We start from the raw sequence: 13947 nt of genomic DNA on the forward strand, positions 1-13947 counted from the left end.
GAGCTGGTTCTACTCCTTTGGCTGTTTTGTGGTGAAAAACTGAGTGTGTAGAGTTCATAACACGTCAACTGTTACCCATAGATGTGAAGCTTACATTCAATTGCCTCTCCCTGTTGCACACACCAAGCTTCCTTCCCCCTGTCACAAGGGGATTCATGGATGATTGAAGATGAAATAGTCAACTCTTTTGTTACCTTATTTGGCACTTACTATGGTCCTTTGTTATTTAACTTTTTTTTAAATATGAATATATGATCTTTTTGACAGAATATAAAACTGAGGTGAAATAAATAAAAAGAGAGAGAGAGACTGTCTCTAGCTGTCTGTCTCTGTGTCTTTGTGAGATAAAGCCAATTAAATATCTTCAATGACTTGCAAAGTGGGAGTGTGTGTGTTTGTGATTTCAAATCTGCCTGGTTGGGAAATGTGTGTTGGATTCTGATGTACTGTGTATGATTCTGCTTTATCTTTGTCTCTATTGATCCATCAAAAAAGTTGAGTTTATTTTATCTTTCCTCCTCTGCATACACAGTACATCAACCTGATCTACATTGGTTACCCTGGTGAAAAGTTGAACATTTAATAAATGTATTTGCTTCTCTCAGCCCTCCCTACTGAACGCCAGTCAGCCATTCGCTGGGAGCTGCCATCAAATCCTAACCCAATCCAAGAGCACTCTCAGAACCATGGGAGGAGAGGAAAGCCAAGCTGTCACCATCATGAGGAATATTTTTGGGAATCTGCTAAGGAGTCTTATAGGGAATATTGGTATGTACTCACAGACACACAGTACAGACTCACAAACTCTCACACACTCCCCCTTTCTCTTGCACACAGGCATACATGATAAGAGGACACCTAAATCTATTTCAATGAACGGTTTACACTAAAGTCCAAGTCCTCCACTTACTGTACCTCATCTTTGAATCGGGTTCTCTGTCAGGTGTATGGAATATGGAATGGCCCATACTGTGCTGAATGTTAGTTTACAATAAGGCTGTAGTGTTACTACTGTAGTGTGCTCCTCCCCACAGGGTTTAATGTGGAGACAGTGGATTACAAGAGCATCCGCTTCATTTTATGAGACGTGGACGGCCAGGACAAGATCCGCCCACTCTGGAGACGCTACTTCCAGAACACACAGGGTGAGCTACATTCAAACATCCATTCACTGAAGTATTGTGATGAGCCTTAGGTTCAACTTTGGCAATGACATTCCCCCTATGAACCCTTCATCTCTCTCTCTCTCTTTCTCTTGCTTTGTCTTTCTCGCTCTCAATCCTCTCTCTCAGGTCTGATCTTGGTGGTGGACAGTAATGACAGGGAGCGAGTCAATCAATCAAATGTATTTATAAAACCCTTCTTACATCAGCTGATGTCACAAAGTGCTGTACCGAAACCCAGCCTAAAACCCCAAACAGAACATGGCCAAGATGTTCAAATGTTCATAGATGACCAGCAGGGTCAAATAATTATAATCACAGTGGTTGTCAAGGGTACAACAGGTCAGCACCTCCGGAGTAAATGTCAGTTGGTATTTCATAGCCGATCATTCAGAGTATCTCTACCGCTCCTGCTGTCTCTAGAGAGTTGAAAACAGCAGGTCTGGGACAGGTAGAACGTCCGGTGAACAGGTCAGAGTTCCATAGCTGCAGACAGTATAGTTGAAACTGGAGCAGCAGCACGGCCAGGTGGACTGGGGACAGCAAGGAGTCATCAGGCCAGGTAGTCCTGAGGCATGGTCCTAGGGCTCAGGTCCTCTGAGAGATAGAGAGAAAGAGAATTAGAGAGAGCATACTTAAATTCACACAGGACACTGGGTAAGACAGGAGAAATACTCCAGATATAACAGACTGACACTAGCCCCCCGACACATAAACTACTGCAGCATAAATACTGGAGGCTGAGACAGGACGGTTGGGAGACACGAGGACAGATGCAGAGCCTTGGTCTGACGCCATTAAAAAGTAATTTACCACCTTCGTAAGTGCAGTCTCAGTGCTATGATGGGGTCTAAAACCAGACTGAAGCTTTTCGTATACATTGTTTGTCTTCAGGAAGCCAGTGAGTTGCTGTGCAACAGCTTTTTCAAAACATTTTGAGATGAATGGGAGATTCGATATTGGCCGATAGTTTTTTATATTTTCTGGGTCAAGGTTTTGCTTTTTCAAGAGAGGCTTTATTACTGCCACTTTTAGTGAGTTTGGTACACATCCGGTGGATAGAGAGACGTTTATTATGTTCAACATAGGAGGGCCAAGCACAGGAAGCAGCTCTTTCAGTAGTTTAGTTGGAATAGGGTCCAGTATGCAGCTTGAAGGTTTAGAGGCCATGATTATTTTCATCAATGTGTCAAGAGATATAGTACTGATAAACTTGAGTGTCTCCCTTGATCCTAGGTCCTGGCAGAGTTGTGCAGTCTCAGGACAGCTGAGCTTCAGAGGAATACGCAGATTTAAAGAGGAATCTGTAATTTTTTCCTCCAAAGAGGTTCATGAATTTATCACTGCTGAAGTGAAAGCCATCCTCTCTTGGGGAATGCTGCTTTTTAGTTAGCTTTGCGACAGTATCAAAAATGTATTTGGGATTGTTCTTATTTTCCTCAATTAAGTTGGAAAAATAGGATGATTGAGCAGCAGTGAGGGCTCTTCGATACTGCACGGTACTGTCTTTCCAAGCTAGTCGTAAGATTTCCAGTTTGGTGTAGCTCCGTTTCAATTTTCTGGAAGCTTGCTTCAGAGCTCGGGTATTTTCTGTATACCAGGGAGCTAGTTTCTTATGACAAATGTTTTTACTTTTTAGGGGTGCGACTGCATCTACGGTATTGCGCAAGGTTAAATTGAGTTCCTCAGTTAGGTGGTTAACTGATTTTTGAACGCTGACATCCTTGGGTAGGCGGAGGGAGTCTGGAAGGGCATCTAGGAATCTTTGGGTTGTCCGAGAATTTATAGCAAGACTTTTGAAGATACTTGGTTGGGGTCTGAGCAGATTATTTGTTGCGATTGCAAACGTAATAAAATGGTGGTCCGATAGTCCAGGATTAGTCTGTGGACTTTTCCATGTGAATATTAAAGTCACCCAAAAAATATATATTATCTGCCATGACCACAAGGTCCGATAGGAATTCAGGGAACTCAGTGAGGAACACTGTATATGGACCATGAGGCCTGTAAACAGTAGCTATAAAAAGTGATTGAGTAGGCTGCATAGATTTCATGGCTAGAAGCTCAAAATATGAAAATGTAGTTTCTTTTGTTGTAAATTTAAATTTGCTATAGTAAATGTTAGCAACACCTCTACCTTTGTGGGATGCGGGGGGGATATGGTCACTAGTGTAACCAGGAGGTGAGGCCTCATTTAATAACCTGTTGAATCTAGGGGGCACTATTTTCATTTTTGGAAAAATAACGTTCCCAAAGTAAACGGGCTGTTTTGTCAGGACAAGATGCTAGAATATAATTGACAGCTTAGGATAGAAAACACTAAAGTTTCCAAAACTGTAAAAATATTGTCTGTGAGTATAACAGAACTGATATTGCAGGCGAAAGCCTGAGAAAAATCCAATCAGGAAGGGACTCTTATTTAGAAAGCTCTGCGTTCCTATGCGTCCCTATTGAGCAGTGAATGAGATATCAACCAGATTCCTTTTTCTATGGCGTCCCTAATGTGTCTAGTGTGACAATACATAGTTTCAGGCTTTTATTTTGAAAAATGAGCCTGAACGTCAACATTGCATCAGTGGTCAGCTGGAGGCTCTCAGAGTGTTTTGTGCGTAAAAGACAAATGCGGCCATTGTTTTCTCTCTTTCCTCTCTTTCCTACTAAGAAGCCACCTGTCCCGGTTGATATATTATCGAATAGATATTTGAGGATTGATTATAACCAACGCTTGCCATGTTTCTGTCGATATTATGGAGCTAATTTGGAATATTTTTCGGCGTTGTCGTGACCGCAATTTCCGCAATTCAGCCAAACGTGAAGAACTAACGGAGTTATTTCGGCTACAAAAATAATATTTTTGGAAAAAAGGAACATTTGCTATCTAACTGGGACTCTTGTGAGTGAAAACATCCGAAGCTCATCAAAGGTAAACGATTTAATTTGATTGCTTTTCTGATTTTTGTGACCAGGTTGCTAGGCATAATGCTATGCTAGGCTATCGATAAACTTACACAAATGCTTGTCTTGCTTTGGCTGTAAAGCATAATTTCCAAATCTGAGATGACAGGGTGATTAACAAAAGGCTAAGCTGTGTTTCAATATATTTCACTTGTGATTTCATGAATATGAATATTTTCTAGTAATATTTATGTCCGTTGCGTTATGCTAATTAGTGTCAGTTGATGACAATTCTCCCAGATCCGGGATGGGTAGATCCAAGATTAACACAGTAAATTCATCAGGCTTAAGCCATGTTTCAGTCAGGCCAATCACATCAAGATTATGATCAGTGATTAGTTCATTGACTATAACTGCCTTGGAAGTGAGGGATCTAACATTAAGTAGCCCTATTTTGAGATGTGAGGTATCACAATATCTTTCAATAATGGCAGGAATGGAGGAGGTCTTTATTCCAGTGAGATTGCTAAGGCGAACACCGCCATGTTTAGTTTTGCCCAACCTAGGTTGAGGCACAGACACGGTCTCAATAGGGAAAGCTGAGCTGACTACACTGAATGTGCAAGTGGCAGACTCCACTAAGCTGGCAGGCTGACAAACAGCCTGCTGCCTGGCTTGCACCCTATCTCCTTTACCCTAATCTTGGCACACAGAAACGAATCAGCTACTCGATTTTGGAACATTTTAATGAAAGATTACCTTAATCCAAACTAGAAAATTGAACTCAACCCATCAATCACCCCCTTGTCCCCATAACTGTCATGACTGTGGGGTCAACATGTCTGCTTTTGCTAACATTTTACCTTTGACCCCTGACAGAACCTTCCCAATGCCATGAACGCGGCTGAGATCACAGACAAGATGGGCCTGCACTCCCTGCGCCACCGTAATTGGTACATCCAGGCCACATGCACCACCAGTGGGTACAGCCTCTACAAGGGACTGAACTGGCTGGCCAACCAACTGAAGAACAAGAAGTGAGAAGCAGGAGAGGTACTAGGTGAACCAGGCAGGTAGTGCTGAGCAATTAACCGAAATGTCAGTTATTTTTAGTTTTTTTTACAACAACTAATTGACCGGCCTTCCATTCCATTTCATTCAGGTATTTCCTGTGAGCTCAATGCGCACACAGCACTGCAGTTTCTCTAGAGATAAATCAGATCAAGCCTGAACTGTACAATATAGTAGGGAGTTGTATTTTCCAACAGGCCAATGTTCTACATAGTTTAACGCAGAAAAAGTGATAATTAACTACAAAGACCATAATCCAATACAGGCCTACGTGTTTCTGTTATGCCTGCTATGTAAGAGACAGAAGAATGCGCAGTTGCTTCGTGAGGTATCTCTACCTGAAAATACATGACCTAAGTGATTGATAGTTGGTATTCAGCAGTCATAAAGTATGCCTTATTTACTTTTAAGAACTACTAAAATAGTGATTTTGTCAGACAGCTTTAAGCAGCAGCTCTTTTGAGATGAGATGATGACTTGGGATTAAATAATAAAGTCATCAAATAAAACAAATGTAATAACAACTGAAATATTTTATTAACGTGACGTAATGTTATTAAATGATGGTTAATAAGTAATAAGCACTAATGGGCAGTCACTACCATCATGGTACTTGTATTAATAGTTTTATTCTTTGTTGTTATAGTATTCAACCAACATAATGCATAGTGCATTTCATGAAAAAAATACGAGTGATTCTTTTTTAATAATCGAACCGAAACCGAACTGACCTCAAAAAGCACTAATCTCTCAGCACTACAGGCAGGACAACACCACTGGGACTGGGGGTTGGTGAGTTGGTGGTATGATAGTGGGTGTGGGGAGTTTGTCAGGTTTTAAGGGAGGGGGGGGTTTGGCTTCGTTGCTTTTTGTTAAGGTTCGGCCATTGTTTATTTTTTTTCAATGTGCTGTGAAAGCAACAAGGAAGTGACTGCCTCCTCAGCCTTGTAGTTTTTCAACTTTTGTAGTTTTTTTAATGGTATCCAATGTGTAAATGGTAGCAATGGTCTTCAAGCGCGGAAACGATAAGGAAGCAATGCGGAAGTGGCCGTCACTTTCACAGGGTATTGAGTGGTTGGTGGTTTGTTGGATGATGAGGATTTGAGTGATTACTGACTCTCTTATTGTCATGCCCTGATTTGTTGTTTTCTGTCTGTCTGTGCCAGTGTGTCTTGTTTGTCAAGTCAACCAGCGTTTTTGTTCTCAGCTCCTGCTTTTCCCAGTCTCCCTTTTTCTCGCCCTCCTGGTTTTGACCCTTGCCGGTCCCGAACCTGAGCCTGCTTACCTGACCATGAGCCTGCCTACCTTTGCCCCACCACTCTGGATTATTGACCCCAGCCTGCCTTGACCTTTCGTTTGCTTGCCCCTGTTGCCGTAATAAACATTGTTACTTCAACACAGTCTGCTTTTGGGTCTTACCTGAAATGTCATACTTATGCCATATGCTCACTACTCATAGGCTACATGCATACAAACAAACACAAATGTACACAACCAAACACACGTCTGCTGTTCCTGTGTCGAGCTCCTGACAATGGGTGAGATGAATATTAGTATAGATACAGTATTGAAACAAAATGTGACTCAAACATGCATTCCTTGAATGTGTTTTTGAATGTTTCTGTGTCGCTTTGACTTTCCATCTGTCAGTTCTTTTTGATCCAGTTGACGTGGTTTGTCTTTCTCTTCGTGTCCTCCTCTCTCCCTTCCTGTGGAGTAACAGGATTTTCTCCACTTAAACAGGGTTTTTATTCACTCCACTCATACCTTGTATCGATTGTTATAAGCTTTTTGTTCCTTTTTCTTTTGTGAGCAACAGTGTTGCACTTTTGTGTGTGTGTGTGTGTGTGTGTGTGTGTAAGTATGTATCTTTGAGAGTGTATATGTGTTGTATGAGAATGTGTGTGTGTGCTGGCATGTGTTTGATTTGCCAGGTAAGAAGGCGGTGTATGTGGATTTATGCAACAAATATAACAAAACTTCTCTAATCATGACATCACATGCTTGTAATTGGCTGTCTGAAACTTCTTGTCACTGCCTCATTGGCTCACACACTCTATTCTGTTCCCTTAAGTAGTGACCTGTGTTGTGCTGTATTTGTTTGACATATAGTGATAGATTGCCATGGGCTCCTAGTAACCAGAACCATAAGATAATGCCTTCTTTCCTGCCTTCGCTCCCTTGTAATATGAGAAATCAGTCTGAGATAGGTCTTGTAGTTGTCCTCCCATGTTTCCACTGTGATCAGGTGAATATACAGTTCCTTATGGGCATGTGGACTTTATCATTGGTCTCCTCTAATCTGCCAAATGGTGCTAGCACTGCATGGCCTAACTGCACTGATTTCTGTGTAATAGATGGTCACAATAGATAGCTGGATGCTTATATTGCCAAAAGTTCAAATGCAGCTGCTCTCACACTCAACAGTGTGTTCCATAACTGGATAAAGAGATGCATCACTGCTGAGTCTCTTTTAGCCAAGTGGTGAGATGTGTGATGTCAGTATTGAAAATTATGTGCAACTGTGATGTCCTGCAGTTTGACTCAGACACTTATACACAAAGATGTGCACACCTCTCCTCACTAACACAAGCTGCTACTGCCTGCCTGCCCTAGTTAGGAGTCACAAACTGCATCATATTGCTCGTACTTGAGTTCCTTTTGTCTGTGTTGAGTTGGATCAGAGAAAGACATAATTGTCCAAGTTGATAGGTGACTGAATATGAATATGATGTTTGTATTCATGACTGTGTCAATTTATTTGACATGCTCATTTTAATATATTTAATTATTTACACAGTTTGTTACTTACAAATAAGCAGGGTGAAACCATTTCTTTGTATTTTTTAGGAGTTGTATTCTATTTGACCTGTCAGATACAGTATGTTGTTAACACCTAAAGTAAATTACAGTATAAATGGAATGCACTGAGAATATTCATCGCATTACTAGAACAATACCTGACCTCAAACCTCGCTCTGATTGTATTCTGTCAAGACTCAACACATCAAACACTCTGATTTAGTTGCTTGTCCAGATGTATGGACAACCAACACTGATACCAGCAGAACTGAGGTTACTGTCTTTTTGGTGAGTGTTGTAATATGTAACACTATTAAATCATATACAAACCAAACAGTCCAGTATTCACATACATACAGCATCTGTTACTTGTTTGTGTTGAATAATTTGAGTTTTGTTGCCTTATATATAACCATTCCACAGTTTTTATATACCTTCTATGAAATTTTTTGTTTTTTGCTCCATAATGCAACATTGGTCAACAAGGGGGTTCTGTCCTCTGTCTTCCTTTGGGTTCCTGTGTTTGAGGAGTGTGCTTGGTTCATTTCTAGTAGTTGGCTTTTGGGGTACTGTAAAGTTTGTCATCAGAAGGAGACCAAGGTGCAGCGTTGTAGGCGTACATTCTTTTATTTAAATCTTCCAAGAAAAAAAGAAAAAATACAAAGAACAAAAAGCTTCGTCGTGCAAACTCTTTGCACTCAAACAAAGACAAGATCCCACACTGAAGGAGGGAAAAAGGGCTGCCTAAGTATGATCCCTAATCAGAGACAATGAAAGACAGCTGCCTCTGATTGAGAACCACACTCAACCAAACACAAAGAAATAGAGTACATAGAATGCCCACCCCAAATCACACCCTGACCTAACCAAATAGTAATCACCCCCCACTCCCTACGCTGATCCCTCCGCTTCTGTGGATATGGACCGTGAATCGTTGCCGGAGGAACCGGACCGTGGATTGTCGCCGGAGGCTCCGAACTGGGAACCACCGCCGGTCCTGGGACCGTCGCCGGAGGCTTCGTACGTGGAGCCGGAACAGGTCTCACCGGACTGAGGAGACGTACTGGCAGCCTAGTGAGTGGAGCTGCCACAACACATCCTGGCTGGATACTCACTTTAGCTCGGTGAGTGTGGAGAGCTGGCACAGGACACACTGGGCTATGACGGCGCACTGGAGGCATAGTGCGTAGAGCCGGCGCAGGATATGCTAGGCCGTGGAGGCACACTGGAGGTCTGGAGTGCAGAGCTGGCACAACGCGTCCACAACGCGTCCTGGCTGAATACCCCCTGTAGCACGGCAAGTGCGGGGAGCTGGAACAGGCCGCACTGGGCTGTGCTGGCGAACTGGGGATACCGTGCATAGAGCTGGCGCAGGATATCCTGGGCCGGAGGCCATGAGCGTTGAGCCGGCACAAACCGTCCTGGCTGAATGCCCACTCTAGCACGGCAACTGTGGGGAGCTTGCACAGAGTGCACCAGGCTGTGGCTGCTCACTGGGGACACCGTGCGCATCACCGCATAACACAGACATGCTCCCCATGGTAAGCACGGGGAGTTGGCTCAAATGTTTTTTGGGGGCTGCCTCTCGTTCTTGCCTTGTTGCTCCAACTCCTCGTAACGTCGCCGTTCTGCTTTCGCTGCCTCCATCTCCTCCTTCGGACGGCGATACTCCCCGGCCCTTGTCCAGGGTCCTGCTCCCTCCAGGATTTCCTCCCAGGTCCAGTCCTCCTGACCACGCTGCTTGGTCCATTGGTGGTGGGATCTTCTGTAACGTGCGTCATCGGAAGGAGACCAAGGTGCAGAGTGGTAGGCGTACATTATTTTATTTAAATGTTCCACCTAGAAATAAACAATAAAATGAATGAAAAGCTTTGTCATGCAAACTACATGCACTCAAACAAAGACAAGGTCCCACACTGAAGGAGGGAAAAAGGGCTGCCTAAGTATGATCCCTAATCAGAGACCATGAAAGACAGCTGCCTCTGGTTGGGAACCACACTCGGCCAAACACAAAGAAACAGAGAGTATAGAATGCCCACCCCAAATCAAATAAAACGGCTCTCTCAGGGCGTGGCAGGTACAAAAATTTGATGTTGTCTGTGAACATAAATTATGATAATCAATGGGAAATAGATGAATTACCTAGTGACTTATTGATGAATTATCAAGTATCTGGGGTGTCATGGACACCCTACCTTGTAAAGCTGTAAAGTGATATAATAAAACAAAGGAAAATATACTAATTTTCTCTATGACCTGTCTCATAGGCTCTGTGTGAATGTTACTGAAATGTATCTGACAGATGTGGTGACAGATTCAACTAAAGTAGATGACATAATCAACAATCAGAGTATTATTGGCTATAGCCCTCTATCTGCACTAGATCCCAACTTCGGTTCTCCAGTACCCCCAACAGTTCACATTGTTATGGTAGCCCTGGACAAGCACAACCGATTCAACTAATCATCAGGCCCTCAATGAGTTGAATCAGGTATGTTCGTCCGGGGCAAAAATGTGTGCCATTGGGGGTACTCAAGGACCAGAGTTGGGATCCACTGGTATAGAGTGCTCCATCACATCTTACCTAGAGCCAGGACATAATCACATTAAGTAATTTCTGTAATAAACCTGTGCATCTTTTCATGTTGGCCAACATTTCAAAAATGTTATTGCCATATGCCTATGAAATGTTTCATTGCCTGGCCTAACATGAAGGCAACTTTAGTCTAGCTGAATGAAGATATTGTGAAACAACCTCTACATGCTTGTGTTTAACTGTCTATCTTTGTTTATTGTATTTGATCCCATACCTCACTGTTAACCAAGATGAAACAAGAGGTCCTTTTTCGAAATTATAAGATCTTTGAGAAGATCTTCCTGGTCGAACCTCTGGCTATAAAGAGATATTTACTATTCGTTTTTTAACATTGCATAATAACAGTAGGTTTATGGCAATGGCACAAATAAGAACATTTTGGGGTGTTTTGGGGAGGGGGGGTTCTACTAAGCTAACATATGGAATTGTTTCAAGATGAGCATACCATGGATCATTTAACTATATGATTTGGAATTTTAGGAACCTTTTATGTATAAAAAAAAAAAGATTTAAAAAAAAGATTTGATACAATATTGAATAAAATATTATAGCCCATAGAAACATATTGATTAACACATTCATAAATGGCAAAAAACAGTAAAAAAAAATCATAAGGGAGTGTCTGTCCTATTATCTAGGAGATAATAATAAAGCTCAGGAATTTTTTTTTTTTGGACACATATTAAATCCCTTATTTTTGTTGGCACAAAACTACCTCCATACTTCTATTAATTTGTATGGGTTATGTTCAGATAACTCCTGAGACACTTGTGGGGGTAGTAGAGCAAAATGGAGAACACTATCATGTTCGTGAGTCCCTTCTTTCCATAGAGTGGTCATTAGTTTGTAGCCCAAAATGTTGGGACACTACAGACGTTTCTGTGAGAAGACCAATTTTTGAGATGTATCCTGGTCTGACAAACAGCTGTACCTCTGCCACTTTCCAGGCAGATGCATAAGGGTGACATTGGCGGATGTGAGACGCAGACCAATTTCTCTAGCTTAAACTAATGGATTTTGAGAGGGATTTCTAAAATTATGTTCATTAGATTGACTCATGGGTGCGTCAATACACTCTTAAAGATTTCAATTAGTGCCTGTCTGTTCAGTCACTGACAAACAAACTCACACAGACTGGAGTTACAGGCAGAGCCAGTTTCAAGAGAGCAGTTGTTAAACTGGCTCATCCACTCAGTCTCTCTCCCTCAGTGTGCGTGTGCGTGTGCGTGTGTGTTTGTGAACTATTCTGAGTCATTGTTCAATCGACAACCATCCTGATGACATATAGACAGTATATTCATATGCAGGTCCTCTACTAGGATAATCATCAGTTCATCACTGTCTGTCACAGAATACCAACATTTATATAGTTGAATTCATTTGATGTACTGAGAAAAACAGTTTTTCAGTGACGCACACGAGAGAATGCAAGAATGTTTGCACGGGCTTATAGGGGTTGAGAAGTACATTTGACCCGTGGGCAATGCTGTCATTCTGATAGCGCTGGTACAGCCCCCTTCAAAGAAAGAGTGACCAGTCCACGCTACCTAGGTACAATTCCGCCATTCATGGAGAACAGCGTGGTTTGTCAGCAATGTAACTCTCAACAAGCAGACATTTATCAATGGTGGACTTACATTAGCCCCGCGATAAGCCAGGAATACCAAACGATGTTGAGTCAATTGTGTGTAGTGTTGTTAATCATCATTAATTGGTAGGGCTACAAGAGTGTCTACAATTTATTTTTTCAAATACTTTATGTATATAATTATGGAAGGATATCCAAAAGACATTACAGAAATCAGAAAGATGATACGAAAATTATTTGTATTTTGCATATTGACATGACCAATACGACTAATATAGGCGAATTAAAAAAACCATGATGAATAGGAAGTTTATTTACTCACAAAGATGGTTCAATAATGATCAATTCGGGACACTTAGATACAAGGTGATTTTCGTAGCAGGTTAGGAGACCAATTTCCCAACCTTAACCCCAGTCTCCTAACCTGTTATGTTAATTATCCTTGCCTGCTGCGTAAATTCTCCTAACCTGCTACGAAACAGTCACTTCAGTATAGAAGTGGGGTGAAGAGCGTTTCCTTAAACAATTAGTTGCAAGTATTACGTTGTAGACTTGACGCAGACAGTTTTGGAGTAGCCTACAGACGGCGCATTTGTCTCTGGTTGGTTCAACGACAGTCTCTTGTCCAATCAGTGACTACTGATGATTTTACACATCAGAGAGGTTGAAAGATTGTAAACTCTGAGCCAAACCGATATACACTCGCTCTATCCTAGCCTATATTTTTGTCAATAGGCATACGAGTAGGCTTTTTACGTTTAGTTTTTCTGTAAATTAAATGAATGTTTTAATCCATTCGAATCTGCTGAGTAGCCTTCTGCTGCAAAGAGAACGTTCAAGATTGGGGACTCTTAAATCCGAATGTATTTATTTAGCCTGTTCTCTTTGAGATACGGTACATAGCAGGGGATACATGTTTACATTTAATTGATTTATTTGACTAACAATTCATGAGCAGGAGGAAACCGTCGAGGGTAGTCGATATTGTACATCTCTCCCAGCTCGTAATGTTTGATCAATTGTGTCAACTGTCGGAATGAGGGGACTCCGGAAGGTGCTCGCGCTATGCTTCGCGCTACCATGGCTCCAGCTCACCTGCGCTCAAACTCAAGAAGGTACGTTTCGTGCCTCTATTGGGTTTGCCGTCAAATTGATTAGACTTTCTCTCAAGTCATTTCCTCTTCCCCCGACAGTGCCCAAATTTCCGTTTAAAAAACTATTATGAAAATGAGGAGTCATTTGGGAATTAGCCCAAAGTGTCTCATTTTGTGGCATACATCATTTACGCCCCAAGAAAGTTGCCTATTATTTTGTCAATAATCCCAATGTGGTTCGTGTTTTTTTAGGAGGGACCAATCCCACAGTTGTGTACATAAAATAGTCAATATGGCATCACTTGTCCTCACCTAAATCGGTGCTGTGAATCTGACCCTAGAGACAAAACCAGTTTCATATGTGCTGAACCTGTTTGCTGTGCGTTAGTCGACTTAAGTTAGCCGACATTCGAAACAGTGTGCTTGTATGTGTTTGGGTCAATTGTGTCTGTGTTATCGCTTGCCATGCAAGTTGTTAAGGAAAAGCAGCTCCTCCCTATAAATGTCTAAGAAAACAATGTTTACTTTCTGTTTTTCTGTGTCTTTCTCACTTTGCACCTCAAAAGTGTTCCTGGAAAATACTTTCAAATCTGTGCTGTGTATTCACCTGGTATTCATAGTGTGTCAGGTGTGAGTGTGTATAGCCTCCATGTCAGAGTGAGGTGTTGTGATTCGAATCACAAACAACCACGAACACTGGTTGAACTTTGCCTCTGTACTTATGTCATCCGGCTGTAG

At 41.9% G+C, this 13947-nt stretch overlaps 1 protein-coding gene and 1 long non-coding RNA gene across 3 annotated transcripts in view; both read left to right on the forward strand.

The window, feature by feature from the left end:
* Positions 1 to 610: 610 nt before the first annotated feature.
* LOC121846847 lies at positions 611 to 1429 on the forward strand. The gene is made up of 3 exons (XR_006083834.1): positions 611 to 768; positions 1035 to 1145; positions 1293 to 1429. It is a non-coding gene; the product is annotated as an uncharacterized LOC121846847 (long non-coding RNA).
* An 11229-nt stretch (positions 1430 to 12658) lies between these two features.
* The window catches only part of LOC112254613 (receptor tyrosine-protein kinase erbB-3), a 47298-nt gene continuing 46009 nt past the window's right edge, over positions 12659 to 13947 (forward strand). For both annotated transcript variants that reach the window (XM_024427329.2, XM_024427330.2), the window contains exon 1: positions 12659 to 13230. In XM_024427329.2, the coding sequence (XP_024283097.1) occupies positions 13152 to 13230 (79 nt within the window). In that variant the 5' untranslated portion in view covers positions 12659 to 13151. The remainder of the gene's footprint in view (positions 13231 to 13947) is intronic.

The sequence above is a fragment of the Oncorhynchus tshawytscha genome, linkage group LG07, assembly GCF_018296145.1.
Source record: "Oncorhynchus tshawytscha isolate Ot180627B linkage group LG07, Otsh_v2.0, whole genome shotgun sequence".
In the NCBI taxonomy this organism is placed as follows: domain Eukaryota; kingdom Metazoa; phylum Chordata; class Actinopteri; order Salmoniformes; family Salmonidae; genus Oncorhynchus; species Oncorhynchus tshawytscha.